Source organism: Panthera tigris, chromosome A1 (genome assembly GCF_018350195.1).
Source record: "Panthera tigris isolate Pti1 chromosome A1, P.tigris_Pti1_mat1.1, whole genome shotgun sequence".
Classification (NCBI taxonomy): Eukaryota; Metazoa; Chordata; class Mammalia; order Carnivora; family Felidae; genus Panthera; species Panthera tigris.
Genome location: NC_056660.1, coordinates 81,186,933 through 81,212,880, shown reverse-complemented (window position 1 = coordinate 81,212,880; position 25,948 = coordinate 81,186,933). Strand labels below are relative to the sequence as shown.

The 25,948-nt window shown below is 58.1% G+C and overlaps 1 protein-coding gene across 3 annotated transcripts in view; it reads right to left on the bottom strand.

Moving 5' to 3' along the window:
- The window catches only part of MCF2L (MCF.2 cell line derived transforming sequence like), a 129,625-nt gene that overhangs the window by 17,626 nt on the left and 86,051 nt on the right, over positions 1-25,948 (bottom strand). For all 3 annotated transcript variants that reach the window (XM_042980436.1, XM_042980446.1, XM_042980452.1), the window contains 9 exons: positions 17,871-17,961; positions 9,124-9,243; positions 7,226-7,342; positions 6,567-6,716; positions 5,734-5,858; positions 4,684-4,798; positions 1,201-1,320; positions 761-952; positions 150-341 (listed from right to left, as the gene is read on the bottom strand). In XM_042980436.1, coding sequence (XP_042836370.1) covers positions 150-341; positions 761-952; positions 1,201-1,320; positions 4,684-4,798; positions 5,734-5,858; positions 6,567-6,716; positions 7,226-7,342; positions 9,124-9,243; positions 17,871-17,961 — 1,222 coding nt within the window. The remainder of the gene's footprint in view (positions 1-149; positions 342-760; positions 953-1,200; positions 1,321-4,683; positions 4,799-5,733; positions 5,859-6,566; positions 6,717-7,225; positions 7,343-9,123; positions 9,244-17,870; positions 17,962-25,948) is intronic.

Sequence of the window (25,948 nt, the reverse complement as noted above, 5' to 3'; positions counted from 1 at the left end):
GGTCTTGCAGAGAAAGACCCCAGGCACAGGAGGGCCGCCGGGTCACGGAATCCTGTGCTGAGGGGAAGCTGAGCCTCAAGACACCCAGGGTCCCAGAAGAGCTCATGGCGGCCGCCCCTGCCCCCACCACGAGCATGGGCCCCACTTACCATCAGGTCTGTGGTGAGGACGGGTTCATAGTCCTGGTAGATTCTGTCGAGCTCCTGGATCTTGTTTTCTGCGCCAGTCTCCAGAAACTTCTCAATTTCCTGGAGGGCCGCCTCAGCACCCTCCTGGGACTGGCACTTGTCCACAGGCTGTGAGGCCAGCAGGTAGATTCCCTCATCACACCACTTCATGGACTGGACACGCCAAGCATGGCAGAGGGAGAGAGCGGGCCCGTCAGAGGCTGGGTCTTGGCGTGTGTGTTACGCGTGCTAGGCCGGGGCCCTCCGGTCCCACCAGCGGCTGCCACGATTCTGGGGATCTCTGCAACCCAGCTACACGGCGACCCAAGGCTACGTGCATCATCTGGCCTGGACTCGTTCACACAGAGGACAGAGGGGCCAAGTGCAGAGAATTTCTGGTCCTCGGCAAGATCTATCAGCTGTGGCAAGTGAATTCTAGAAATGGGCATCTGTGACTGGCTGGGCCTTGAGACAGGCCCATGGACAGCAGGGCGTGGGGCCAGCTTCCAGCCAGTGACTGCGGTCCACATGGGAGGGGCAGGTGTGGGGAGGGGGACCCCGCGGGACCAGGAGGGCATGGGGAGGGGCCTCACCGCCTCCAGGAGGCTGTGCAGCTCCAGGGACTTGCTGAGCAGCCCCCTCCTCCTCTCGACCTCTGCCGCGAACTGGTTGCACAGGTGCTGGAGCTCATGGCACTTGGGGCGGATGGAGTCCACAGCGTAGTGCCTGCTGTCAATGAGCTTCTCACCCTCCAGGGCAAGTGCAAGGGCCCGCTCTACAGACACCTGCGTGGGAGCCACCCCAGGCACACGGCTCAGCTTGGGTTTGTTAGAGCAACAGGTGCGATTTCCTGGGTGGGATCCGTCAGGGTGGGAGTGAGAGCGGGAGGGGCTCCGTCCCTCCACCCGTGGACACCCCCCACCGGATGGCGAGATAGCCCCATTCCCCCGCCTTCCTAAGTGACCCTGGTGGTGCCCTGAGCACCCCCCATAGGCTGTCTCCTGCCCACAATGGCCTACACCACCGTCCTTACGCTGGACTTCTCCTCGAAGCTGGTGAGGTCCTTCAGGAGATGCCCTGCGTGTGCCAGGCTGTTGCCCACATCCGTGAAGGTCGCTATCTTCTGGGCCAGCGCGTCTAAGGAGGCTTTGACCTGGAACACAGGAGGGGCAGGAGGCCCGGGCCCATGTCAGGTATGGAGGTCCTGCCTGAAGCAGGAGAGGAGGGAGGACAGAAGAGCCAGGTCCTTCCCGGGAAACCGGGCAGAGGGACATGCCCTCAGCATGACAAGGAGCCTCCACACAAGTCCTGCAGCCTAAGGACAGCTGTGACATCGGTGAGAACAAGAGTGTCCACCAGTCATAAAGCCGGTGCAAGACAGCAAAACCAACACACAACTGAACAAATACAAACACAACCAAAAAGCATCAGATAGAAACGGAAAGAACCAAGCCATCCCTGTTTGCACATGACCTACTCCGATATGTAGAAAATCCCCGAACTCTTAGAAAACCACTCCTGGAAAAAGTGAGATCAGCGAGGTTTCAGGAGACAAGATAGACATGCGAAAAGCACTTGTATTTCTACCTATGGTGATGAACACACGAACACCAAAATTTAAAACACCATTTACAATTGCTTAAGAATGAAATACTTAAGTGTAAATCAAACAGAACATGTACTGAAATGGTTTGCTGAAAACTGTACATCACTGATGAAAAAGCTCTAAGAAAATCTAAATGCAAGGTAAGACAGACCCACTGCATTCACTGATGGGGAGACTCGCTGTAGGAAAGATCTGACTCTCCCTAAAATACAGGTTTACCACAGTTCCTATCAAGACCCCAGCAGAGCTGCGCAGATATAGGCAAGATCTTACAACATAGATGCAGCCAACAGAGCAGAAGCAGAGCTAGGCCAATTCTGGGAGAGAACAGAAGGACTGTGCACTTGACTTCAAGACTCACCGCACAGCCATGGTCACCGAGACCGCGAGGTGCTGACAGATGGATGGGGTGCATGCCCAGAAACCCACCCAAACAGAACTGCCCAATGGCTTTCTGACATGATTTCTCTTCTCCCGTGGAGAAGAGACAGCCTTTTTGACAACCGCACCAGAGCCCCTGAACATCCCAAGATTAAAGACTGAACAATAGGGGTGCCTGTGCGGCTCAGTTGGTTAAGTGTCCAACTTTGGCTCAGGTCATGATCTCACGGTTCATGAGTTTGAGCCCCACGTCAGGCTCTGTGCTGACAGCTCAGAGCCTGGAGCCTGCTTCAGAATCTGTGATTCCCTCTCTCTCTGCCCTTCCCTTGCTCATACTCTGTCTCTCAAAAATAAATAAAAATGTTTAAAAAAAAAAAAAAACAACTGAACCAGGACCTGATTCTCACCCTACACAAAAGTTAACTCAAAATGTATCACAGACTTACACATAAAACTATAAACCTTTTAGGAAGAAAAGCTGAGGAGAACATGGTTGGGACCTAGGATATGGGATGGACCAAAAGTGTGATCCTTAAAAGAAAAAAATTGGTAAATGAGACTTTATCAGAATTGAAACCTTTGCCGTGTGAAAAGTGCTGTCAGAGGCTGAGACACAGGGACAAACTAAAGAACAGATTTTCAAACCGCAGGTCTGGCCGGGGCCAGGACCTACGCATATAGGGAACTCCCAAGTCACAGGAGTAAAACCCCCACCCCCACCCAGGACGAGGGTCACAAACGGGCAACCAGGAAGAAGAGGCACTTCACCAAGAGGACAGACACAGCCACGAGTGCAGGCAGGCCGGTCCGTGTCGCCAGCCATGAGAAACGCACAGCAGAGCCACAGTGAGGCGCCCCCCATACCCCCAGAGTAGGCGTGTAAGGTATGCACACCACCGGGCACAGTGCGGGCGTGCAAGAGCCACGTCCTCATGCGCACAGGTGCAGGCGCTCTGGGGACACGTCAGCAGCTTCTCAGAAAGCTGAACATCAGCAACCATGACCCCCAACTGCACCCCTGAGCATTTACCTCAGGGAAATGATAGCTGTGTTCACATGGACAGTGGCACGTTTTATATGGTAGCAAAGTCCTGGAAACAGCCCAGGTGTCCTTCAACAGGAGTACGGTTAAACCGTGGTTGGTCCACGGCCCAGGACACTAACTACTCAGCGGGGACAAGAGCGAAGACGCAACACCTGCCTCCATCTCCAGGGAATGTAACAGACGGCGCTGCCTGAAAAGAGCCAGGAGGCCAAGTATGCGTGGCACCACTTCTAGAACATTCTTGACACGATAGCATATGGAAACAGGGAGATCAGAGGTTATCAGTGGTGCAGGATGGGATGGAGGTTCAGGAGGGAGGGGTGAGGGGTATGGTTCAGGAGGGGTTGGGGGCTCAGGAGGGGGAGGGGTGGGAGGGAATAGGGTTCAGGAGGGGGTAGGGGTTCAGGAGGGGTTGGGGGCTCAGGAGGGGGAGGGATAGGACTTCAGAACGGAGCAGGCTGGGGTGGGGTGGGAGGGAAGTGTGTCTGTAAGAAGGGAACACGGGTCTGTGTTGGGACAGAATGTTCTGTGTGCTGAGTGTGTCAGTGTCAATGTCCACACTGCGATGCTGAGCATGATTTTGCAAGATGTGTCCTCTGGGGGAAGCTGGATTGAGGGCACGTGAGGTCTTGCTGGATTATTTCACAATGCACACAAATCTGCAACCACCCAGAATAGAAAGCTTGTTTGGCCAGCCTTCCTCAGCCCCTGCAGAAGTACGTCACAGACGACCATGCTCTCCATGCGCCCCCAATGGCGTGCTGTTCACAGGGGCTGGTGGGAAACCTCTCTGGTCCAAGTCGGGGAGGCTGGCTCCCTGTGCCTGCCCAAGCTTGGCAGTGATCACTAACTGAGCCAATCCCATGTTTTCTGAAACGTGACATTTCAGGACTGGTCGGTGGCGGGGGGTGGGCGGTGTCGGAACCTGCCCTTGCACACGGCCCTACAATAGCCTTAGTGCCGGGCTTGGTGCTGTTACTCGTTTCTCATGGCCTCGAGATCCCACCCCCCACCCACCCCCAGTCCTGACCAGAAGGCCCAGGGAAAATGTCGTTCCATGGTGAGGGTGAGGGCAGGCAGATGTGTCCGTGTCCTGACCCTGCATAAATGACTGACCAGCGGGCTTCTGTGGAGCCCCAACGCTGACGATTAATGCCAGGACCACGCCTCCCTGTCCTGACCCTCGTGCCGCCCAGTATGGGCAGGATGGGGCCCTGGGCCAGCACACAGCAGGCGCAGACAAATGCACGCTGGTAAAGGAGCATATGCATGGCTCCTGGACGCGTCCCTGGGGAACACGGAAGGAGGTGCATGCCGACGGGGTCTGGTAACCTGTTGTGCGCAACGGCTCACTCGCCACGCGTTCCAAGGTCTCGTCCCACCCAGTCTCACGGCTCCGTGTGGCGCCGCCGTCACCAGGGCAGCTCAGCGCGCAGCGGCTTCCTGTGACTGGAGCGCCAGGCGCCCCCACCGCGACCACTCACCTCTCGGAAGTCCTGCTCAAAGTGCCGGAGCTGCAGACACTGCTGGAGCTTCTGCTGGTGCTTTGCCCAGAACTCATCGAAGGCGGCCTCGGTCTCGTTCAGCTGGGCCAGGAGCCTGGGCAGGGGTGAGGCTCCGTCTGAGCGGATGCGAGGTGCAGGGCGCGGGTTCCATCTCCAGGGCTGCCCGGACCCTCGCCTTCTCTCTCAGGCCCTGGACACGGGACTCGCAGGCCAAATGTGCCAGAGGGGGAAGGGACTAGTGTGTTACAAGGTTGATGTGACAGTGCTCTGCGCTTCTCACATCTGACTTGGGTTCAGGACGAAGGGCACAGTGAGCTGCCACCATTCGCGGTCACGGCTCCCAGGCCAGAGCCATGCCACCCTGTGCGTGTTACCCTGTCAGCACTGGGGTTCACCCCAGCCTCCCCCACGTCCCCCGGGGCCTCCCACGTCCCCAGCATGGAGCACTGGCCTGGCGTGTGAACCTGGGCCTGGGTCAGCCTGTGGTGGCCTGGGTGTCACCAGCAAGCCGTTCAGAGGCTCTGCTCCTGTGCCTGCCTCCTCCCCAAACGAGGACCTGGCCTATGCATGGAGCTGCGGGCGTTCCGGGGCGCCATGCGGTGTTAGGGACGGCAAGTATCCACACAAAGGGGGCCCAGGGAGGACGTGCTCGCGGTCCCCTTCACAGGGAAGGCGAGAAGACCCGAGGCTCAAGTGGGGGGCGGGAGCTGGTGGGTCCCTTCCTCACGGGCACACCAGCGGGTGGGCAGGGCTGGGCAGGTGGGGAGGGGAGAGGCTCCATGAGGCTGGCAAGACCCTGTCACCACGGACTCCCTTGAATGTCTCCCAGGCTGCAGAAAAGTGCTGTTCGCTCTGAGAAATTTTCCTGCCCAGAACAGCCACTTTCTTCGGGATATGGAAGAACAGCATTTCAGCAGTAAGGACCTGTGGCCCCCTTTCTTCCCATGAGGACGAGAGGATGGGGGTCACTGCCGCCTGTCACTCTGTCCCCAGTCCGTGGCCATGCCCTGCCCCCGGCTCGGGCCTCACCTCTGCACGGTGGTCTGATTGTCCAGCTGGTCCTGGCTCAGGCTCCGCCCCCCGCCCTTGGCCAGGGGCTCTCTGACGCTTTGCAGGAGGCTCTGTCCCTCGTCCAGGGCCGCCCTCATGTCCTCCTGCGGGGACAGCACAGGGCCTGGCACCCCACGCTCGCTCCCTTGTTCCCCTAGAGCCACTGAAGGACGGCAGGTGTTGGAAGACTTCCCCAACTGTGGCTGGGGCACAGCTAAGGCTACAGGTCGCTCGGGGTCGGCGGATGAGGTAAGAGATAGCAGGAAACCAGACCTCTGTGGGCCTGATCCCACAGTGTCCCCACTGCCAGGAGCGAAAGAGAGGGCAGGCTTCTCGGGCTGGGGGCTGCCCCCAAGGACCACCAGCGAGAGGGTCACGGCCACCACTGACCCGGAGCCACACCCCACCCGGCACAGGCTCCCTGGGCACGGGGTCAGTACTGGAGCACGGACACTGCTTTGCGGGCTGCGGTCGCCCAAGGCGGCCCATGACCCGGCCTGCCGCCTGGGAACTGGGGGCAGAAGTCTTGCTTTGCTCGCGCTCATAAGCAGCAGACGCGCCTGGCGAGCAGCCCTGCAGCCCCAGCACCTCGGACGCCCAATCAGAGCGAGGCTGCGGCTCCTGGCTGCACTCAGGCTCCACGTCCCTCAGTCTGACCACGAGCCCGCTTTTAGAAAGGAGTGCGTTCAGTTCCCCTGGGAGCGCTCGCCAGGTCCCCTGCCCCAGGCATCTTGGGAGCGGCCTCGGCCTGTCTTGCCCAATGCCCATGGGGCTGCTTCCCCTTGGCGGCCTCGCACAGAAACCACACGTACCTTCGCTTTGTCCTTCTTCTCCGTGTGAGCGCAGAGCACCGAGCTTGTCGACTGGACGTCATTGGGCAGCTCCGTTTCGGCCAGCTCGGTCCCGAAGGACTGCAGCATCTGAGCAGTCTGCTTGACCATGAGGGCGAAGCTTTCGATCGCCTGGGGAAGAAGGAAAACGCCATCACCAAGCTGCACCGGGAGGCAGGTGTCTGGTGCAGGGGCTCGGGCGTCGTCAGAGAGGGCAGGACCACAGCAAGCCACAGTCACACCTAGACCAGACCCCGGGCCTGGTGGCTTCAGAAACGTACTGGACACTCTCTGCGTTCACTTTCATCAGCCAGAGTCCTTCTGCGCCCAGTCTCCCCTTGCCCAGTTAAGAGAGGCCTGAGGGCCACATCCGCCCCCACCCCTCGCAGGGCTGTTGTTTCTTGGTCTCTGAGCCCAGAGAAAGCCACTCCCGAACTTATTACTCATGTTATTTCTTTAGATGACTGAGGTCCACTGAGACCATCTCCTCATTCTTGGGGAACAGAAGTGAGGTTACTGGGAACACAGCTTTGGAAAAGGCAGCATCGTAGTGCAAAAGCTATTTGGCTGATTAACTCAGGGTTAAGGAGACCCACTGCCCGCAGCCAGCACCCGCATGCGGGTGGCCCGGGACGACTCACCGTACGGTGACACAGCCACCTCGTGTGGCAGTAGTCCAGGGTCCCGCCCAGGTCCTCAGTCAGTTGGGACTTGTCGATGTAACCATGTAACTCTGGCACTGAGCTCAGCATTATGACCTAGAGGAGGAAGAAAGCCGCCCCATGAAGAGACCACCCAGCGGACAGGGGAGAAAAGCTCTCCCGCTGTTCACTAATGGTGGCAGTGTGGACAGGAGGTGCTTGGCTTTGGACCTGGGCTTAAACCTCAGCTCTACCACTTCCAGGCTGGTTGGCGTCAGGCAAGTCACTTATTCTCTCTGTGCTTCAGTTTACTCCTTTGTGAAATGGGCCTGTGACGATGGGCCTCAGCAGGGAGGGAAGGTGTTGGAACCCTGACAGAGCTGGGCACACCACCCATGTCAGGCATCCGCCAGGGAGCTCGCGGTGGTCACTGAGCAGTGCTCTGACTTGAAAGAGGATGGTTTTGTCATTGTTCCCACCAAAGCCCAGCAAAGTCACTACAGACATCACCAGAGTCAGGGCCGTGCCCTTCCACGGGACACGTGGCTTCAGGGACCGAGGAAGCTCTTTGCACAGGGCTTGCTTTCATTGGTCTATTTCTCTTGTCCTTTCTGAGGACATTCTGTCCATGAGTTTTGGGTAAAAATACAGCCTTTGCTTTGTAAGCTGTCAGCTAGATGCTGAGGTCCTACAAAATAGGTCCTGAGAGCTTCCGGCCAGATGGAGCCTGAAGCCCCCTTGTGTGTTGTTGATTACTGAACGCCACACGTCTGCGTAGAGACCTGTTGTTAATGAGGTTCACATGCCCAGTGGCTGGACATGGGTGTCACGCTCCCCTGGGGCTGAGAGGTGGCCATCAGAGGAGACTGGGTCCTGGTGGGAGCACAGAGCACGTCTGGTGGTTTCAGTGCCAGGCCACTAACTTTCAGCCGGTGTCTCTGTGGTTTTGTCCCTAACCGTCGAGGAAATGGGCTGTCAGAAATGAAGGCGTTTCGGTGCTGCAAACACCGCGGGTGCATGGGTTTTCTCCAAGACCCGAAGCCCGGGGGTCAGGGTTGCAGCATGCGACTCACCCACAGGGCCAGGGGCACCTCACTCATGGCCCCTGACCGGGCAGAGCACCCCCCCTGTGCACCGAGGAACAGGTAAAGGTGTCACGGACAACCATCGTCATGGGCGCTCAGGTCCTTGAAGGCAACCTGGTGGGCGTTGTTGAGGTGGTCTCAAGGAGAGGTCACAAGCTGGGAGCTTGTGTGCAAACTAATTCGTGGAAAACAAAGGCTTCCTGGGCGTTGTCTGGCAGCCTGCCCCGCACTGCTCCCACAGTGACTGTCGTGACGCGGGGTGCAAACAGGCTTCACGGGAAATAGGCTTCCCCAGTGCCCAGGTGGGAGGGGCTCTATGTGGCCTTTGTTTTCTTGAGGATGGGCGGCTGGCGGCAGGGAGTGCCCTCCCTGAGGCTGTCTGTGCTGCTGGGGTGAGGACAAGAGGCAGGGGCCGCCCACTCCGCTGGCTGCTCAGGGTCCCCTCCGTGGGCTCGGGACACTCACACCCAGTCCCCGGGCCCCCATCTGGTCTCTGGCACTGGCAGAGCCTGGCTGCTTCTCGCTAGGAGGCTGATGATGGCTCTCAGCCTGTTGGGCTCTCGTTCTTCGGCCTGACCCTCAGTAAGAATGTTCTAGACTTGTGGCTCTGACAAGCACCTGCACTTCCACAGGGATCACCCGAGGCACAGGGTGGATGTCAGCCCTGGGGAGCGCTAGGGAATGAAGGGGCAATGCCCAGCGGGGTTGCTGTGCGCTTGGGCACCTTAGCACCTGAAGAGTTTTGATCAGCTGCGTGGGCCAAGAACGTGGTCACGCTCCGTTCTGCCCACAGAGCCGCGGCAGGCCACTCACCGGCACCTTCATCTTAAAGTCATCTCTGTTGAATTTGAAAGCGAGGTCAGAGAGGGTCCTTTGGAAAAACCCCGCTGGGCGCAGGACAAGGACGAGCTGGAGGTTTGCCGGGAAGGACGCCTGCAAGAGAACAGAGAGGGCCGTGGGCAGACGCACTGCTGGATGCGGGGTCCTTGCATGGCTGCAGTGGATGTGTGGTCCAGGCGGAAGGGCGCTCACTGAGGCTGCGTGGTTGCTGACGCTGGGCTGTTAGACACGTCCCACGTCTTACCAGGAGAAAGTCACACCGCCTCTGCAGCTACGTCACGTTCGTTATCAGCTATAAAGTCAAAAGCTTATTACACTAGTTACAGGCTGAAAGGTGTCCTGCCAAAGTCACGTGTTAAAGCCCAAGCCCCAGTGCCTCAGGATGTGACTATATTTGGAGAAAAAGCCTTTACAGAAGTGAACAAGTTTATGTGAGGTCATCAGTGTGGCCCCCAACCCAATATGCCTAGTCCTTATCGGAAGGAGACACTTGGGCACAGACACACAGGGAGATGCCGTGCCAACATGGAGGCCAAGACGGGGGATGTGTCCATAAGCCCAGGGGCCCCAGAGATCACCAGACACTGCCAGAAGCCGGGGACAGGGACAGGGTCTCCCGCATGGCCCCAGGGAACCAACCTGTAAGCCCCTTCACCTCGGACCTCAGGTTCCAGACTGTGAGGACGCGAGTGGCTCTCTGTTGTTTCCAGCCCCTCAGTCTGTGGCACTTGTTATGAGAGCCCCAGGGAACTAAGATGCTTGTCAAAGAAAAACAAAGCCATATAGACACAAGCTGTGTTCCAAAACACACACGGGAGCTCACGCCCTAGCGCACGCACCGCAGACAGGAGTCTCTTGGCTGCCAGCTCTGCCTATAAGGTGTGTGACCTCGGGTACACTGCTCACCTCCCTGTGCCTCTGTTTCCCCGTCTGTGAAACAGGGACAAAACAGTGCCTCCCCCAGTGCACACTCCTACTGCACCTAATGTGGTGCTCACACAAAGCCTCAACAACGTGGTATGACACATATCACTGAAAGCCTACTCCACATGCCAATACTTCCAGGTGCTGATGCCCAGGGAGCCCCCATTACTACAAGAAGCATTCTGAAGGAACTGAGTTTGATTTCTGGATAACTAGGCCCAGTGCAGCTAAAATACAATGTACAGTAAGGAGCAGCACAGCCCAAGGCCCCACATCGTAGGGGCAGGAAGGGGCGCAGCAGGAGAGACGGCTGGCCCGGGTGTCCTGGCTGTGTATGCGCCCCTCTCTATATCTCCCGTGTGTCTCAGCCTGTTCACCTGTCCACCTGCTGATGGATGCTCAGGCTGCGGCCATACCCTGGACCACGCTCTCGGGCCCAGACCGCTCTCAGCCTGGCCAGCGGAATCGAGCCTGAGATGAGGAGCCCATAGTGTAGCTGTCCCAGTGGGAGGGAGCCTGGCCTCCTCCTCCTGACCAAGCCCGTCCCGGAGTCTGGGAACACGGGGTCTGACAAAACTCTAGGAACAAAAGGTACCTGAGGGCCTCACTAGGGAACATAAAACACGTTCAGTCCTTGTGTGGTTCCGGTGGCTTTGAGAAGACGCATGGACCAGGGCTGTGGTTGTCTGAGGGTGGCCCCTCTCCTTTCACATGTACTGCCCTGGTTGGCCCACCCCACGCAGCCCTCAGACTCCACGGCCCTGTGGAGTGTCTGATCCAGAGGGTCTCACAGGGCCTGGAGCATCCCCGGAGAAGCTGGGGAGAACAGGATCAGGGATCCTGGGATAGCTTTACTCCCCACCCACAGGCCTCAGTGCCACCAGGTGCGAATAGCTGAATGTGGGGCCCTGGCCTCAGCCCCAAGGCCCCGAGGCTGGAACTGCACTGAAAGCCCTGAGCCTCTGCCAGGGCTGCCAGACCTAATCTCTGTGTGAGAGCAAGAGAAGGGCTTGGACGAAAGTCTGGGCCTGCAGGCATCGGGCGGCCCAGGCCAGCACCTCTCAGTACCCATGACCGGTCAGTTCCACCTTTGGCCGCCGGCACGTGGGAACTACCTGTCACTGGGGACCCCAGGTTGTGTCTCTGGCGGGGGGCCCCTGAGCCTCTGCAAGGGCCCCGCTGTCTCCGGCGCCCACGCTCAGCCATCTGTGGCCTCTGGGTGGGCCTCTGCACCGCCCCCGGGGACAGGTGCCTGCTAAGCAGTGTGGCGTGTGGGCAGGGAGGTGCTGAGAGCCATGTCTGGCACCGCCCACAGCCTCCACATTCAGCTTCGTTCAGGGGGTTGGGGGGGGAGGCCTCGTGTGGCCCGCTCCCATCTGCTGTCCCGTTCTGTGCCAGGCACCCATGGCGCGGCCCAGAGGGGAGTGGTGGAGGCAGCCCCCAAGCAGGGCGCCAGGTCCCCACTGTCTCGGTGGCACTCATGCGGGTCGGCTCCTCTGAGAAGAACAGAAATGACTCAGAGGAACGACACCAAAGGTGGGAGCCCATGGGCAGGTTCTGGGTCACCTGTGACGAGAGGGCTGCTCGAACCTGTCACTGGCCTCTGGGAAACTGGCTGCCACTATTTAAGGAAAAAGCTCCTTAAAAGTCTCCCTGCAGAGATGACAGTGAGCCATCTTTTCTAAATTTCAAGATGGTTTTCATCACCCTCATTTCTCCTCCAGGCACATAGATCCCGCTGCTGAAGGCGGAAAACACTCCCTCCCCTGCCTCCTCTCTGTTTGGGTCCCCGATTCTTCAACACGGAAGCGGTCACGTGAGAAGGCGTTAAACGACCTACACAAACACATACTTTGACCACAAAGAGCAGTAATTAAACCTTCTCTGGGTTGGAACCAACTCTCTGAACTGAGAGCTGGGGAAATACCAACATGAAAGTCATATTTTAAAAACAGAGGTAACAGGGGGCACCTGGGTGGCTCAGTCGGTTGAGCGTCCGGCTTCGGCTCAGGTCATGATCACGCAATTCGTGAGTTCGAGCCCCATGTCGGGCTCTGTGCTGACAGCTCCGAGCCTGGAGCCTGCTTCAGATTCTGTGTCTCCCTCTCTCTCTGCCCCTCTCTGCCCCTCTCCCGCTTGTGCTCTGTCTCCCTCTCAAAAATATACATAAAGCAAAACAGAGGTAACTAGATAGAGGATTGGGGATGAGGGCTACAAAATAACATCTTTTTGTAATTTAGTAATCCAGTGACCATAAAAGGGTTGTAGTAGGTTTCTAAGACACTGAAACAAAATTGTTTATTTTCTGGGGCTGACCCTGGCTGACTTAGCGACATGCACAGTGTGATGGCCACACAAATGTCATCTGGAGACAGAGAGTTAAGTGGTTTCTGGATCAACATTCCTAGAGACGCGTGTGCATCTACACGCACAGCTGACGCCGACCCATACACTGGAATGTCCGGAATCCTGGTGCTCTGGGGAACACTGTTTGAAACCTGTCTCCAGTTCAAGGAACTCTCTGAAGGTGTGCTCAGAGCACAGCTGTCCGGCCCGCGTTACACAGTTAATCCATAAAATGGAGCAGCTCAGCCTGACCGACTCCGTCTGCCTGGCAATGGCAGAAACCAAGCACAGGTGTGTGTACTGATAACCCCAGAGCACAACTCGGGGAGGCTGGCAGCGAGCACAGGCCTCTTGCTGCCAGGCTGCTCCTATGAGGTCTGGACGCAGGGGCTCCAGACAGGGGTAGCGAAGGCCACCCCTTCGGTAGGTGTTGGGGACACTTGCGAACATCATGCAAGAATAGACGTTTCAATGAAAAATATGTAGGAAGGGCCAAACTTGAAGGAAGGACACTTGTCCACACGTCCTTCCAGAACACTCTGCGTGGACTTGTCCCCACCCCCAGGACCCACCCACTGGTGTGCCAGGCTGATGACCCCCAGCTGCCCTGCCCTGGGCTACCTGCTTTCTCCCCCTGCGGTGCGGCGAGAACGGGCCCAGCCCTGTTCCCTCCGGCCTCCGCGGGTTCCGTGCTCTGTGAGCTCCTCTCAGCTGCGGAAGTATGTGGGACACACGAAGGCTGGTTCAGAGACAGCTGGCCATGCCGTGGTCAGTGCTGCACCTCCCAATGGCCCACTCTGTTCCTGATCCCTGGGTGAGGTTGCAGCCTGGACATGCCCCCGCCTGCTAACCTTCCCTTCACCCCTGCACCCCCCGACCTCCCGCCTCTGCTTACACCCCAAGGGGCATGCTCATCGTCCTCTCCCTGCTGAACAGCTCCTCCTCCCCTTCTGACTCTTGTCCAGTGTCACCTCCACCGGGAAGCCCTCCTGGGGCTCACACTGCTTTGTCTTCACCATCAGTGCTCAGCACCTTGTGCTTAGACTCCAGGAAGTGGCACAAGGCAGGAACTCACTACCTTGTTTAATGCAGTATTATTTTGCCATGTGTGGCATATTTATTGGATGCCCTAAAGACCCTGCATCGCCGGATATGTCGCCTTGCACCCTGTCTGCATGCACGGATGACAACGGCCTCCCAGCAAGAACCACATTCCTGCCCCGTGCAGACTAAGAATGCCTAGAGCCGGAACCTTCTTCAGCAGCGTGCTCTACGGTATAGACGGAGCTTGAACTGGGCTAGCTCAAAACGTAAACCCGTACACTGTTATAAATACCCAAATGCTCACACACACTCTCACACACACGTGGTCTAGGACAGGTGGGCTAATGTGTGAAACGAAATCCTAGCTCAGGTAGTTCTCAAAAGGTTTGTTCATCCAAGGACGGTGCAAACTTTGAACCAATGTATCCTCATTCTATGTCTCCTTGTTTCCACCTTTGTCCACCAGCTGTGACCACGACATGACAGCCCACTGGCTGTGACCACGACTGGGACAGGCCACTGGCTGTGACCACATGACAGGCCACTGGCTATGACCACAACATGACAGGCCACAGGCTGTGACCACGACATGACAGGCAAGCGCCCATTGCCCCCAACACCTCAGAGCTGACGCAGACACAGAACGTCTGATTTTGGGGACTCTGGGTTTTGTCTCCCTGTGTTCTATTTCAAGCCAAGCTGAAGGCATCCAACAAGGAGAAAGAACACCTCACAACAGGGGGGTTCTGCTCACGAGCTGCCCACATGGTGGTGGGAACAGCCGCATTACAGCATGTTACGTAAGTGCCGTGTCTCACTCGGGTGGCCAGACACATTTGGAGATGGAGCCTCGGTGCCACCAGCTTGCTTTCATCGCACCTGTGGCAGCTGGTGGCCCAGGTGCCCTGGGGACCGTCCACAGTACAGGGCAGGGGAACACACCCTCTCCAGGGCACTGGCCTGGCTTCCCCAAAGCCCCCGGGTGGAGCACAGGCCAGCCACAGCTGGTGGTGCAGGTTCACAGCACCGGGCGTTGGCACTGGTGTGCCTGCTCTGTCTCCTGCCTCCTGTCCCCACGGCAGAGCCACGGTGGTCACACCCCACACCCTGGCTTGGAAATGGCACACGCACAAGAAAGGAAATGGGGCCTGCCTCACAGCCTCCTGACCTCCCCGCAGGATGGGTCGGCACCGCCTCGGGCCCCCCCTGGGTGTTGGCCACCTCTGGTCATATCCCGCATCACGGCATTCTGTCAACTGTCACCACCCCACTTGGCTGATACTTCCAGCTCATTCCCTGCTGATACCCCCAACACCCAAAGCCTCATACAGCGGCGGGAGCACGGTAGAGTCCCAGGACACGTGCTAAGTACACGCACAGCATGGTTGGCCCTATATGATCAATGCATTCTTAGATCAGAAAGAATTGAAGCTACCGAGAATTCTTGGAGATTCTGCTGGGAAAATGTTAACTTCGACAATTTCTAAACCACCACGGGGGAACCCCAAGACTTCTAGGAAGAAGGATACTTCAAAAACCTGTATTTTTATTACGTAAGAATCTGTGCAAACATTAAAACTCAAACAGCAACTTTTCGGTTATGATTTCACAAAACAAAGTTTTAAAGGTGAGTCAGCATGTTTTAGAAGTCCACCTGGTCACAAAGCCAATGACAAAGGAAACCGCGATTGCCCTTGGCAGGTGGAGAGCTCTGTCCCCACCTCCCCCCAACACAGGTAGGTCCTCCTGGACCACACGGATGGCCCGCAGGGCACATTTGCAGGTACTTCAGTTCTTAAAAATAATTTATCTATTTCTTCAAAACTATCCTGTGTCTGGGGACTCTCCTGTTTCTAGCCAGGAGCGACTGATGGCTGTGAGAGATATTTACGGCCAACCTGTCTCGCCCGGGCCTGGCCGGGTGCCTGCCACACGCAGATGGGCTGCACTTTGAGGAACCTGTGATGTGCTGTGATGAGTAGTGGTGTCTTCCAGAGCGGGAGACCATGTGGACCACGGCACTGCGGGGATGCAGGGAGGCGGGGACGCAGGGAGGAGAAAGATGAGCAGAGGCTGCCTGCCGTGCAGGGGCGAGGCCTTCCAGGGAGCAGCGTGTGTGCAGAGGGGCAGAAGGGCAGTTCCCAGCATAGGGGAGACACCCGTGACCATCACGGCAAAGAGGCTGACTTGTGCACTTGCCACATGGTGACATGCCTGAGCGGGAGTCAGATCCATGGTAGATAAATGTAAAAAAACTGGAGAGATTATTTAGATTGGAAAAATGTTATTACAACAGTGTTACCTTCTTTTTTTAAACGTTTATTTATTTTTGAAAGAGAGAGAGAGAGAGCACATGAGCAGGGGAGGGGCAGAGAGGGAGGGGGAGAGAGAGAGAGAGAGAGAGAGAGAGAGAGAGAGAGACAGAATCTGAAGCAGGCTCCAGGCTCTAAGCTGTCAGCATAGAGCCCAGCTTGGGGTTTAAACTCATGAACCTCAAGAGGATGACATGAGCTGAAGTCAGATGCTCAACTGACTGAGCCCCCCAGGCGCCCCAACAGTCTTATAAACAATGACATACTTGACTAGTTACGTCTTGACATTCGACCCAGGACGGACTTACTGACTTAAGAAATTTGTCTTAAGTCTACTGTGCATCTGTCCCACTGGTTCTTACAATTTAATTCTTAATTTAGCCTGCCATGTGACATCACATGCAAATGTATTTTTAAATTTAAAATAATGAAATGGACATGCTGGCTATTTACTGCTGACGGCATATCAAAAGTACTCGTAGGCCTCACGGGATCTTAAAGGAAAGCTGATTCTATAACAAGGGACAGGGAACAGGAGGTGTACCAAGCGGTGTAGGGAGATACTTTCTCAGAAAGACAAGGGGCGCCCCCCGCGGCCCAGGGACAGGTTTGCAGAATGATGGCAAGTGTAGCAATCGAGCAGGTGCAAGCCTTAGGTGCTGTTTCCATGGACGATGAGCCATCTTGGGGGGAGGGACTGGTTCTTCACCCCACCCAGAGCCACGGCACAGTGGCCTCTCAGAGGCCCGGAGGCAAAGATGGTTTGAACACAAGACCCAGAGCGAGAGTTTAGGAGAATTTCATTCCATTGGGGGTTGGGCTCTTAAGAGTCGTCCCAGCCGGCGATCCGGCTGCGGGTGCTCTGGTCTCCCTGCTGCCGTAAGTCCCTGGGCTGCCAGGCGTGAGGGCAGGCGAAGCGCTCCACTCGGAGCTCGTGGGTAGGCCCCTTCCCTCTTGTATTACTGCAGGCTGAAAACAGCCACAGCCACGACCACGGAGCTGCCGTCCTTCCGCGTGTAAGGTGGCAATGGCCAGATGCAGAGGTGGGCTCCAGGAAGGCCCAGGCATCTCATTTAGCAGGAAAACTAAGGGATGAGTATGGCCCTTTTGAAAAGTAGAAAGTCAATTTGAAAGGGGCGTTCAATACAATTTCAAACCTGTAGCCTGAAGATTCCCTTCTATCCTGGACGTCCCATAGCTCAGGGCCTTGTGCTGCATGTAAGAGTGAAGACGCATTGGGGCACCTGGGGGGCTCAGTTGGTTAAGCATCCAACTTTGGCTCAGGTCATGATCTCGTGGTCTGTGGGTCTGAGCCCCGCGTTGGGCTCTGTGCTGACAGCTCAGAGCCTGGAGCCTGCTTTGGATCCTGTGTCTCCCTCTCTCTCTGTCTCTCCCCTGCTCACGTTCTCTCTCTCTCTCTCTCTCTCTCTCTCTCTCAAAAACAAGTAAGTATTAAAAAGAATGAAGACACATTAGGGGTGTCTGAGGAAGCTCAGTGGGTTGAGCATCTAGCTCTTGATTTCAGCTCAGGTCATGATCCCAGGGTCATGGGATTGAGTCCTGAGTCAGGCTCCAGGCTGAGTGTGGAGCCTGCTTGGGATTCTCTCTCCCTCCCCCTCCCTCCCCCCTCTCTCTGCCCCTCCCCTTCTAGTGCTCTCAATCTCTCTCTCTGCCAAAAAAAAAAAAAAAAAAAAAAAAGAACGAAGACACATTAAATCCTCAGCATCCCACATAGTCCACAGTCAGAAACAGACTGGTGGAACTGTTTTTAAATGATCACAGGCCCCCTAAGAGTGAAGTCATTTGAGAACACACACGCACACACACACACACACACACACACACACACACACCATGCACACACGTGCACCTGCTCCAACAAGTCAAACAGACCAAGGGGTCATGGGTCCCTAGTGCCCCCTGGCCCTGCTGCAGGCAGCCCGGCTGGAGCACCGCATGGCACGGGCCAGCAGCATGCAAACCACCACCAGGCAGATGGACAGGTAGGAAAGAGAGACAGTGCTATCACCCGGCGGTCACCTGGCCCAGGGGACGAGCAGAGGAGGGCGTCACAACCCGGGCACCGACACTTACGGCTATTCGCAGGACCGACGCCTTCACTGATGTCCATTTGTCCTGCCTTCTGTCTATGACCAGGATGAACCCAATGCCAGCATCTTGCAAGCTGAAACAAGGAGGAGAGAGATCTACAATTAGTGTGCACAGGCCACAGGCTTTTGTGAACTCTCTGGGCAAACCTTACAATCAGATGGCTCCTCCCAGAATTCCTGTGCCATTTCTGTGCTGCACGGTAAGCTGTGGGCCAAGTCAGCATCCGCACACCATAGAACGCGGCATTTCCAGGAGCCCTGTCCAGGCAGCTTCTAGAACCTGCTCTTGTCTGGAGACGGGCAGGTACTTCCTGTGTGCCGCTCATTCCCAGCCCAGCCCAGGCCACTGCACAGGGCAGAGACACTGGCAGACACCTCCCCCCCCTTTCCAAAGACTTCTCTTCCAGCATAAGAGCCAATGGTTCTCCTTTCCCGGTTGACCAGCTGGCTAAGCCCTCCAAAACAAGTGCTGTGACCCGTACGTCAGGTTAGTCCTGGCATCTGAGGCCACCGTGTGTGTCTACGTTATAAAGTCCTTCTGCACGGCATTGCTGTGCTTCTGGGACAAGACCCTCGAGGTGTCCACAGGCTCACAAGCATCTGCTGGGAGCAGGAGACAAGAAATGGCTCCTTGCAGCAGCAGCATCTGTGATAAAGATGACACTGAGACACTGTGCAACGACAGCCCCATCCTGCCCTCTGAGCTCAGCGCAGGAACCTGAGTCACAGCGTCCAATGGGGAGGCCCGCTTCCGCCGGGGAACTTCACGCCCAAGCCACTTGTGCAGCTGTGGCCGCCAGCCAATCCACACGGAGGGAAGAGGGTGCTGACTTGACGCTGAATTGCAAGTCCGTGAACAGAGGCAAGGAGGCCACTTTCGGGTCTTGGAGGAAATCAGAATTACACGGAGCACACGCAGACGGTGCCGTCTGGAAGTGCTCTGCTGGCTGGGCCATGACACCCACGCGTCCCTCTTACACCCAATGGGGGTCATGGTGACGCACAGAATGCATGCGCAGGGGTGGTGCTGGCTCTGTGTCCTCACCCACACCCGCCCGTTTATAGCAATCTGCACAGACGCCAGCTTTCGTTCAGAGCAGCCTTTGTGCCATGGAGACGAGAGCCCCTGTGTGCCCGCATGGCGAGAGACCCGTGACGGTGTTTCTGAGCGGCATGGGGCGCCCCCAATGGCACTGTTTCTGAGCTGGTTTAGTTCTCTTGCCGGGAAGGTTTGTCACTTGAGCCTCAGTGCCAGGGGCCTGGGCTCCCCACACACTGCAGCCAGCGTGCCTGGTGTAGGCTGGGCAGCCCAGTGAGGCAGCTGTGGGGACAGAAGCCCTGGTCCCGGGCTGAGTCCCAAGCTGTGTCCAGGGCCGGCTGCGGGGGCCCAGAGCTCTGTACCGTCGTGGGCACGCACTCTCTCTGCGTGGCCCCAAGCAGGTGTTGGCTTGTGTTAGCCTAGCCCTTAGTCAGTGGGAGGCAGTCCCAATTCTGTCCCGGGGGAGCCGGGCCCACGGCCGGGATGGGAGGAAACGGTGTCTCGGGAATGATGGAGCTCTATCCATGCCACGTGCTCTGCTGAGACTCCCCCTCCCGACCAGCCACACACCCTCCTTCAACGTTCCGACACCAGCCTCTCCACGAGGTCCACCTGCGATCCTCCAAAGCCCTGAGCTCAGACTACTTCCTGGGCTCTTTCTGACGTGGAGGAGAACGGGGGGCCCAGCGACACTTGTCCACACTGTGCATGCCACCAGCCACTGGCAGATCCATGCCATTTTCCAGGAGGGGCAGGAGGCGGGAGAGGGCTCCAGGCCCCCCTCAAGGCCCCACGAATCATCTCCCTTCCCTCCCTCCCAACATGGGCACCAAAACAGCGTCCCCTGCTGGGAGGGTTCAATGGGGGTGTTTCTGTAAACCCACCCAGTGCCTGGAAAACATGGACGTCACACTGCCTTGTTCCCGAGAGCAACAGGGCCCGACTCAGGGTCTCCCCTTCTCCCTGAAATGGGGCTTTGATCCCGGTGGGGTCATCCTGTCAACCACGATGGGTAGGTTCCCTGCACCATTCCACATCAGCCCTCAGATGCCACTGGTTTGAGCTTCTGAACCCGGAGCATTCTCTCCTGTGGCCCAAACATACCCCATTCCTGATGCAGAGCCCACTGTGCTGGCCACACGGTGACCCCAATGCCCTCAGCGGTGTGTTCGCGATTATGCAAATACACAGGCACAGGCAGGGCCAGTGCGCTGGCCACCCAAGGCAGGGTGGCCCCAATGCCTCCCCAGTGTCCCTTCCACACTGTCATGGTTGTGATGGGAGACCAGCATTACAAGCAGGCATTGATAAGACTACAACAAAAAACAGCTCAGGTTAAAAAAATGAAATTACGATTGGACGTGAAACGTCGAAGGAACCGTACATCGACCGGAACACTGCTCTGCGCTCATCGTGCTGCAGCCACCATGTGCTCAGCCACTGGCCCCCTTCTCCCTGGCCAGGCTGGGACCCGCTTTCTGGGGGAGGATTTCTTGTGCTTTGGGGCTGCCATGGGCAGATCCCTGTCCTTTACTCCTCACGGCAGCCCCATGAGGTAGGGACTGCAACCTCTCCAGCCCAGAGAGGAGGAAAGCAGGCACAGAGAGACTGGATCGCTTGCCCAGCCTCACACAGCACAATGCGGAGTGGGTGAGCCCCGTGGTCTGGCTCTGGGTGCTCCCAGGCACCTGCAGGCTGCCTCCCAGGCCAAGTCTGCCCCATAGGAGGAAGCAGACGCTCCCACCCGTCTCGTTCCCAGGCTGCCTCCTACACGGGGCCCCTGCACCACACCCAGGTGTAGGGGGGCATGCTGAGGGAAACTGGACCCCAGAAGCAGACAGTGAGGCTACCCACAGGCCAGGACCCGGCCGGGGGCCCAGGAGCCCCCTCTTGCACACCTGTTTTTGTCTACCACCACATCAGTGAACACTGGCCCACAGGTGCACAGACTTAGGGAGCAGAAGCACCCTCAAGACGGGGAGACCTTTCTGGCCTCCACCATGCCCACACAACTGCTGCCCGGGGCTGCCCTAGCAGCCGAGGCCAGCAGGGTCCTGTAGCTCCACCCCCGCTTTGAGAAGGAGGGTCTGGCTGTGCCCACCCAGGAAAGGACTGAGTGGAGCCCTGCTTCTGGCCCTCACCCACAGGTCTCTGACCTCACAGGCCCGGGGGACAGGGCGGGTCATGCTTGGATCGCTGAGAAGCCACCCTTGGGCTGGTGGCACTGAAGGTGGTGGTGGTGGGAGAAGCAGAGTGCATAGTCTGAGGCTGGCAGCCACACAGAAGTGTCCCCCTTACAGGGCACACACGGCCCGGCAGATGTGCAGGCACTGGTCTCCAACCCCGGAACAGCTGGCACGCAGGGGCCGCCCTGGCCAGCTGCCTGGCAGCTGAGTGAGGCAGATGATCTCACTTTTGGCGCAGTCACAGAGCTTGTGTAAACTCTTGTTTCTGGGATTCAGCCACTCACTGGTGCCCTCTCCAACACCTGGGTGGCCCCTGCAGGCAGCTTCGCCATGCGGGTGCAAGCTCTCCATCACTGGCGGGAGTGGGAGCAGCCCGAGAACAGTCTAGAGGCAAGGGTGAGGTCGCTGTCATTGTCCTGATCCCGGCCAAGCCCCATCTTGTTCCCGGCCCCTGCAGGGACTCGCCTGTTTACAGCAGTTGGTCACAGAGCAGGGGCAGGTGCAGATACACAGAGAAACCAGGATTACAGGTGGGGGACAATGGAGGGGCAGGGCCGGTGCCTCCCTAGGACACAACCTGCCGTTTCTTAAAGTGCCCTGTGCACAGGAGACCCCCGAGCTGGTTCAAACGTGGATTCGGGCTCCGGAGGCGTCAGTGAGGCCCCCTTTCTCACGAGCTCCCAAAAGCTGCCCCTGGTCCAGGGCCACACCTGTGGGCAGGTCCTGCAGACGCACCCTGCGCACTTTCTGTGACCGTGGAGGCCGCCTCGGGCCTGGGTCTCTGTCCTGGGAGAGCCCTGAGGAGGGTCTGACCCGGGCTTGGTCGGGGTCAGCAGGGAAGGGAGGATGAGGGAGGGAGGGAGAGCCAGGCATCAGCTGACCCCAGGCTCACAGGTGACGTCAGCGGGAGGAAGCCCCTCGATGCAGCTGGGAGGGGGCGATGAGAGTGATGCGGGCGGGAGGGGGTGCGCACTGGTGCCATGTGTGGGAGAGGGAGTTGGGAAGAGGTCCCGGGGCACCAGAAGGATAGGGCCGCTTCATGTCTGAGACAGCTAGAGGGGCACCCCTCCCACCCCTCCCGTCCCCGTCTCCTCTGCTCCTTCCCCCCCAACTCGCCCCCTGCCCCCCCTTTCCAGACCCCCGCCAGGACCCTGGACCCACCCCTTACCTGATCCCTCCACCTCCCACAGCCCTCCCTACCCCACTGGGTACCCCTCTTCCTGCCCCTGGTCCCCCCCTCCAGCCCCATCCCCTTCTTCTGGGTGGCTTCCACAGGGCGGCAGGGCTCTCGGGACACAGCTCAGGGAGGGCAGGTCCCCAGGGCAGCCTGTGACCCGCGCTGACCACACGTGTGTTTGGGGCGCATGGGGCGCCTTTATCAGAACGCGCTCTGCCCACTGGCGCCCTCTTGTGGCCAGAGGTGAATGCTGCCTGCGACCCAGGCAGGACTCCCAAGTTCAGGGGCTGCCACGCGCAGGTTCCAGGGACCCGTCACTCCCTCTTATCTGCGGCCATGGCCACGGCCATGGTCACGGGGTCCCAGCCGGCACAGGGACTGGGAGGTCTGAGGGGCTCAGAGCATGGGAACTAAGCGGGGGGCTTCTCTCTCCAAACCCCGGTGATGGGAGGGTCTTGAGGAAGCCCCTGCTCCGGGCCAACGCCTATCTGTCTTCCCTGGAGCTCAGTCCCGATTTTCAACCACAGGAGGGAGCAGAGGGTTCATGGGAGGCCATGCCCCGCCCTGCTGGGCACTCTGCCCCTTCTGGGAGAGACCCCCCCCCCCCACGCTGCCCCCAGCAGGAGCATCCCCCGAGAGGGGCTGACCTGGTCCTTTTGGGCACTGTGTCCCCTCTGGGAGAGTACCCCCCACCTCTGTCCCCAGTAGGAGCGTTGCCTGACGGGGTGACCCGATGAGACTCCTCTCTCTGAGGGCTCTCCGGGGAAATAGACGGTATTAAACCATCAGCTACAGAGAAGCTGTGGGCTCACCTCTCTGCCTTTCTTTTAAATTGGGAATTAGTGACCCCACTAATTTGGAAGGGCTGGGACGGTGCTCCTGGGCCGAGTGAGGACCGGAGTGTCTACTTCCCCTGCTGACATGTGCCAGTGCCTCACCTTCCCCGGGGTCACTGCCCCAATCCCATGCCCACTCTCAAGCATCATCCACCGCCCTCCACCAGCCCTACCAGCTTTCAGTCTTCTCTCTACCAGCAGCGAAACTGTCTCAATTGTGATTACGAACCCCTTTAAAGAGGGGCGCCTGGGTGGCTCGGTCGGTTAAACGCCCAACTCTTGATTTCAGCTCAAGTCACAATCACACAGTTCGTGGGATTGAGCCCCAAGTCAGACTCCTTGCTGACGGCACTGAGCCTGCTTGGGATTCTCTCTTCCTCTCTCTCTGCCCCTCCCCTGCTCACACATGCGCCTCTCTCTCTCTCTCTCTCTAAATAAACAAACACATTTTTTTAAAGAATTAAAGAAGTTAAACTTTGTCACTATTGCCACTGAAAGATTGCATATACAGATGGTCACTGGCCAGGTGTCTGATCCTGACTCGTGACCTGCAGCAAGCAGCCTGGGAAACCAGCCCACAGTGCCAGCCACAGCCCAGCCGGCTGCGCCGTCTTCGAGAGGCCGCTCCTGCAGGAAGGTGAGCAAGGTGGGCCCTGTCTCCAGCAATGGTCCACGACGCCAACGCCCCACCCCCACCCCCGGGCAATCTGCCCCTGAGGGCAGGACAGCTTCCCCAACTGTTGTCCTGCTTCTAACCTGGGACCAACCAGAGAAAGCCCCGTGTGCTTACCTAACCCATCCCTGGACCTGCTTCTGGTTAGCTTCCCCGGTGTCCTGGGCCAGCACCTTCCCCAGCGCGCCCCCGCCCCCCAGCTCTCCTGGGCCAGTACCTCCCCCAAGCCTCCCCCCCAAGCTGTCCTGGGCCAGCACCTCCCCCAGGCCCGCCCCCCCAGCTGTCCTGGGCCAGCACCTTCCCCAGGGTCCCTGCCCCCAGCCACCTCCTTTCTACCCTGAGCTCTCCCTGCCCCACCCACCTGAGTCTCTGCCACACTCACATGGCAGTGGCCTGGTGGATGCCCTGCTACAGCAAGCTCTGAGTCAGCAGCCCTTGCTGTTCTCACGTGGTGGCCTCACTTACGTGCCCCCCTCTACGCCAGAAGAACGGATGTGTATGTACTAAATGATGCCTCCAATATGGGGGGGGGGCTGTTTCATCTGGGGCTCCAGGCTTGGGTGCCTAGGGGTGGGCACCGGGCATGCAGCTCCCCATGCCTGGTGCAGGTGTGGCCTCCCCACCTTGGGGCGGAGAGCTCCCTGAGTGTTGCCCCGGCCCTGTACCCGTGTGTCTGCTGGGGGTGCACCAGCTGCTCCCTAGGGCAGGACCCTGGGGCCTGTGGGTCCCAACTGCTAGGTCAGGTCCATGTCTGGGAGCGAGGTTTTCTGGAGTGCAAACCATCACAGGTCACAGCAGGCCAGGGAACCTCACGTGGTGTAATGTCCACGGAAGGACAGAAGGTACAGCGTTTAGGAGCCAAAACAGGCGGACAGGGCATTTCTGTGCACCCACAGCTCCCGTGTGGCCTGGGGCTCACGGCCCGCAGCTGGAGGGCGGTGAGGAGGCCCCTTTCAGAGCAAAGGGCCCGTGGCTATGCCTTGCCAACGTCAGGGCGGAGTGCCAGGGCTGGGGTGGATGGGCCCCGTGTAGGAGGCAGCCACAGGCTGGCACCCTTCCCAGCCCTCCCTGGTCTGTGGTGGGGTGGCCTGTCAGGCGGAGCCTGTCCCTGTGCGGCAGGGGCCCCGGGTCCCTGAGGGCTGGGCTGGCCCAGGGGGCTGACCGGTGGCTGGCTGGGGGTGGGGCAGCAGGTACCCAGTGGCCAGCAGGAGCCACCCCCTCCCCAGGCCCCCTGGACCCCGCAGCACTGCCTTGTTGCCTTGTCACCCCGCATCTGACACTGGTCTATGCAAGTTAGCAGATGTGAATAAGGCCCTGTCTTCCTTTGTGAGGGACACAGGTTGAAATGTCATGGGCAGCCTTCCCTGCCCCTGTGACCCAGCTGCCCAGGTTGTCCCCTGAGCTCTCCATCCGAACCTTTCTTTCCTCGCTCTTTCTTCTCTCTTCTCGTGATTCGAACGTTTGTCCAAATACCATTTCTGCGATGTGTTTCTCTAGCACTGGTCAGTTTGTCATTCCACAAAGCAAAACACTGAATAAAACCTCCAAGTGCTTCTTAAAAACTCCCGCACACGGTAACCCATCTGTTCTTAGAGTCGCTCCGGATCCTGTCAGGGCTGCTGAGGCGCAGGGGCGCACAACATGGGCTGCAGGAGTGCGGGCGTTGCCCAGGGGCCCTTTGCTACAAAGCAGTGACATCGCCTCTCCTTCACAACCAAAGGGACAGCCCATTAAAAAAAACAAAAAGAAACACACAGGAATTTCTCTGAAGAGCCTGAAATCTTGCATTTTTGTGTTCCTTATATTCAAGCTTTTCCCCTTTGCAATTTTTTTTTTTTTTTTGACAAAAACAAACACAGAAAACCGAAGTCGTGACATCTTGGGGAATCACTGTGAGTGCGCCTGGAATCTGTGCTTGTGGCTATAGGACCAAGAACACGCAGGGATAACCAAGGCCTCGACCTGTCTGGTTTCCACGAGCCTACAGGGGGCACGCACGAGGAAGCCTGACTTCTAGCCTCATTCAGAAACAGTTCTCTACACCCACCGATAAACAGATCAATGCAGCGTGGTCCATCCAGACAGAGGGGCGCTGTCTGTTACCTGCCTGGAAAGGGAGGAGACTGTGACGCAGGCTGCACCACAGTGAA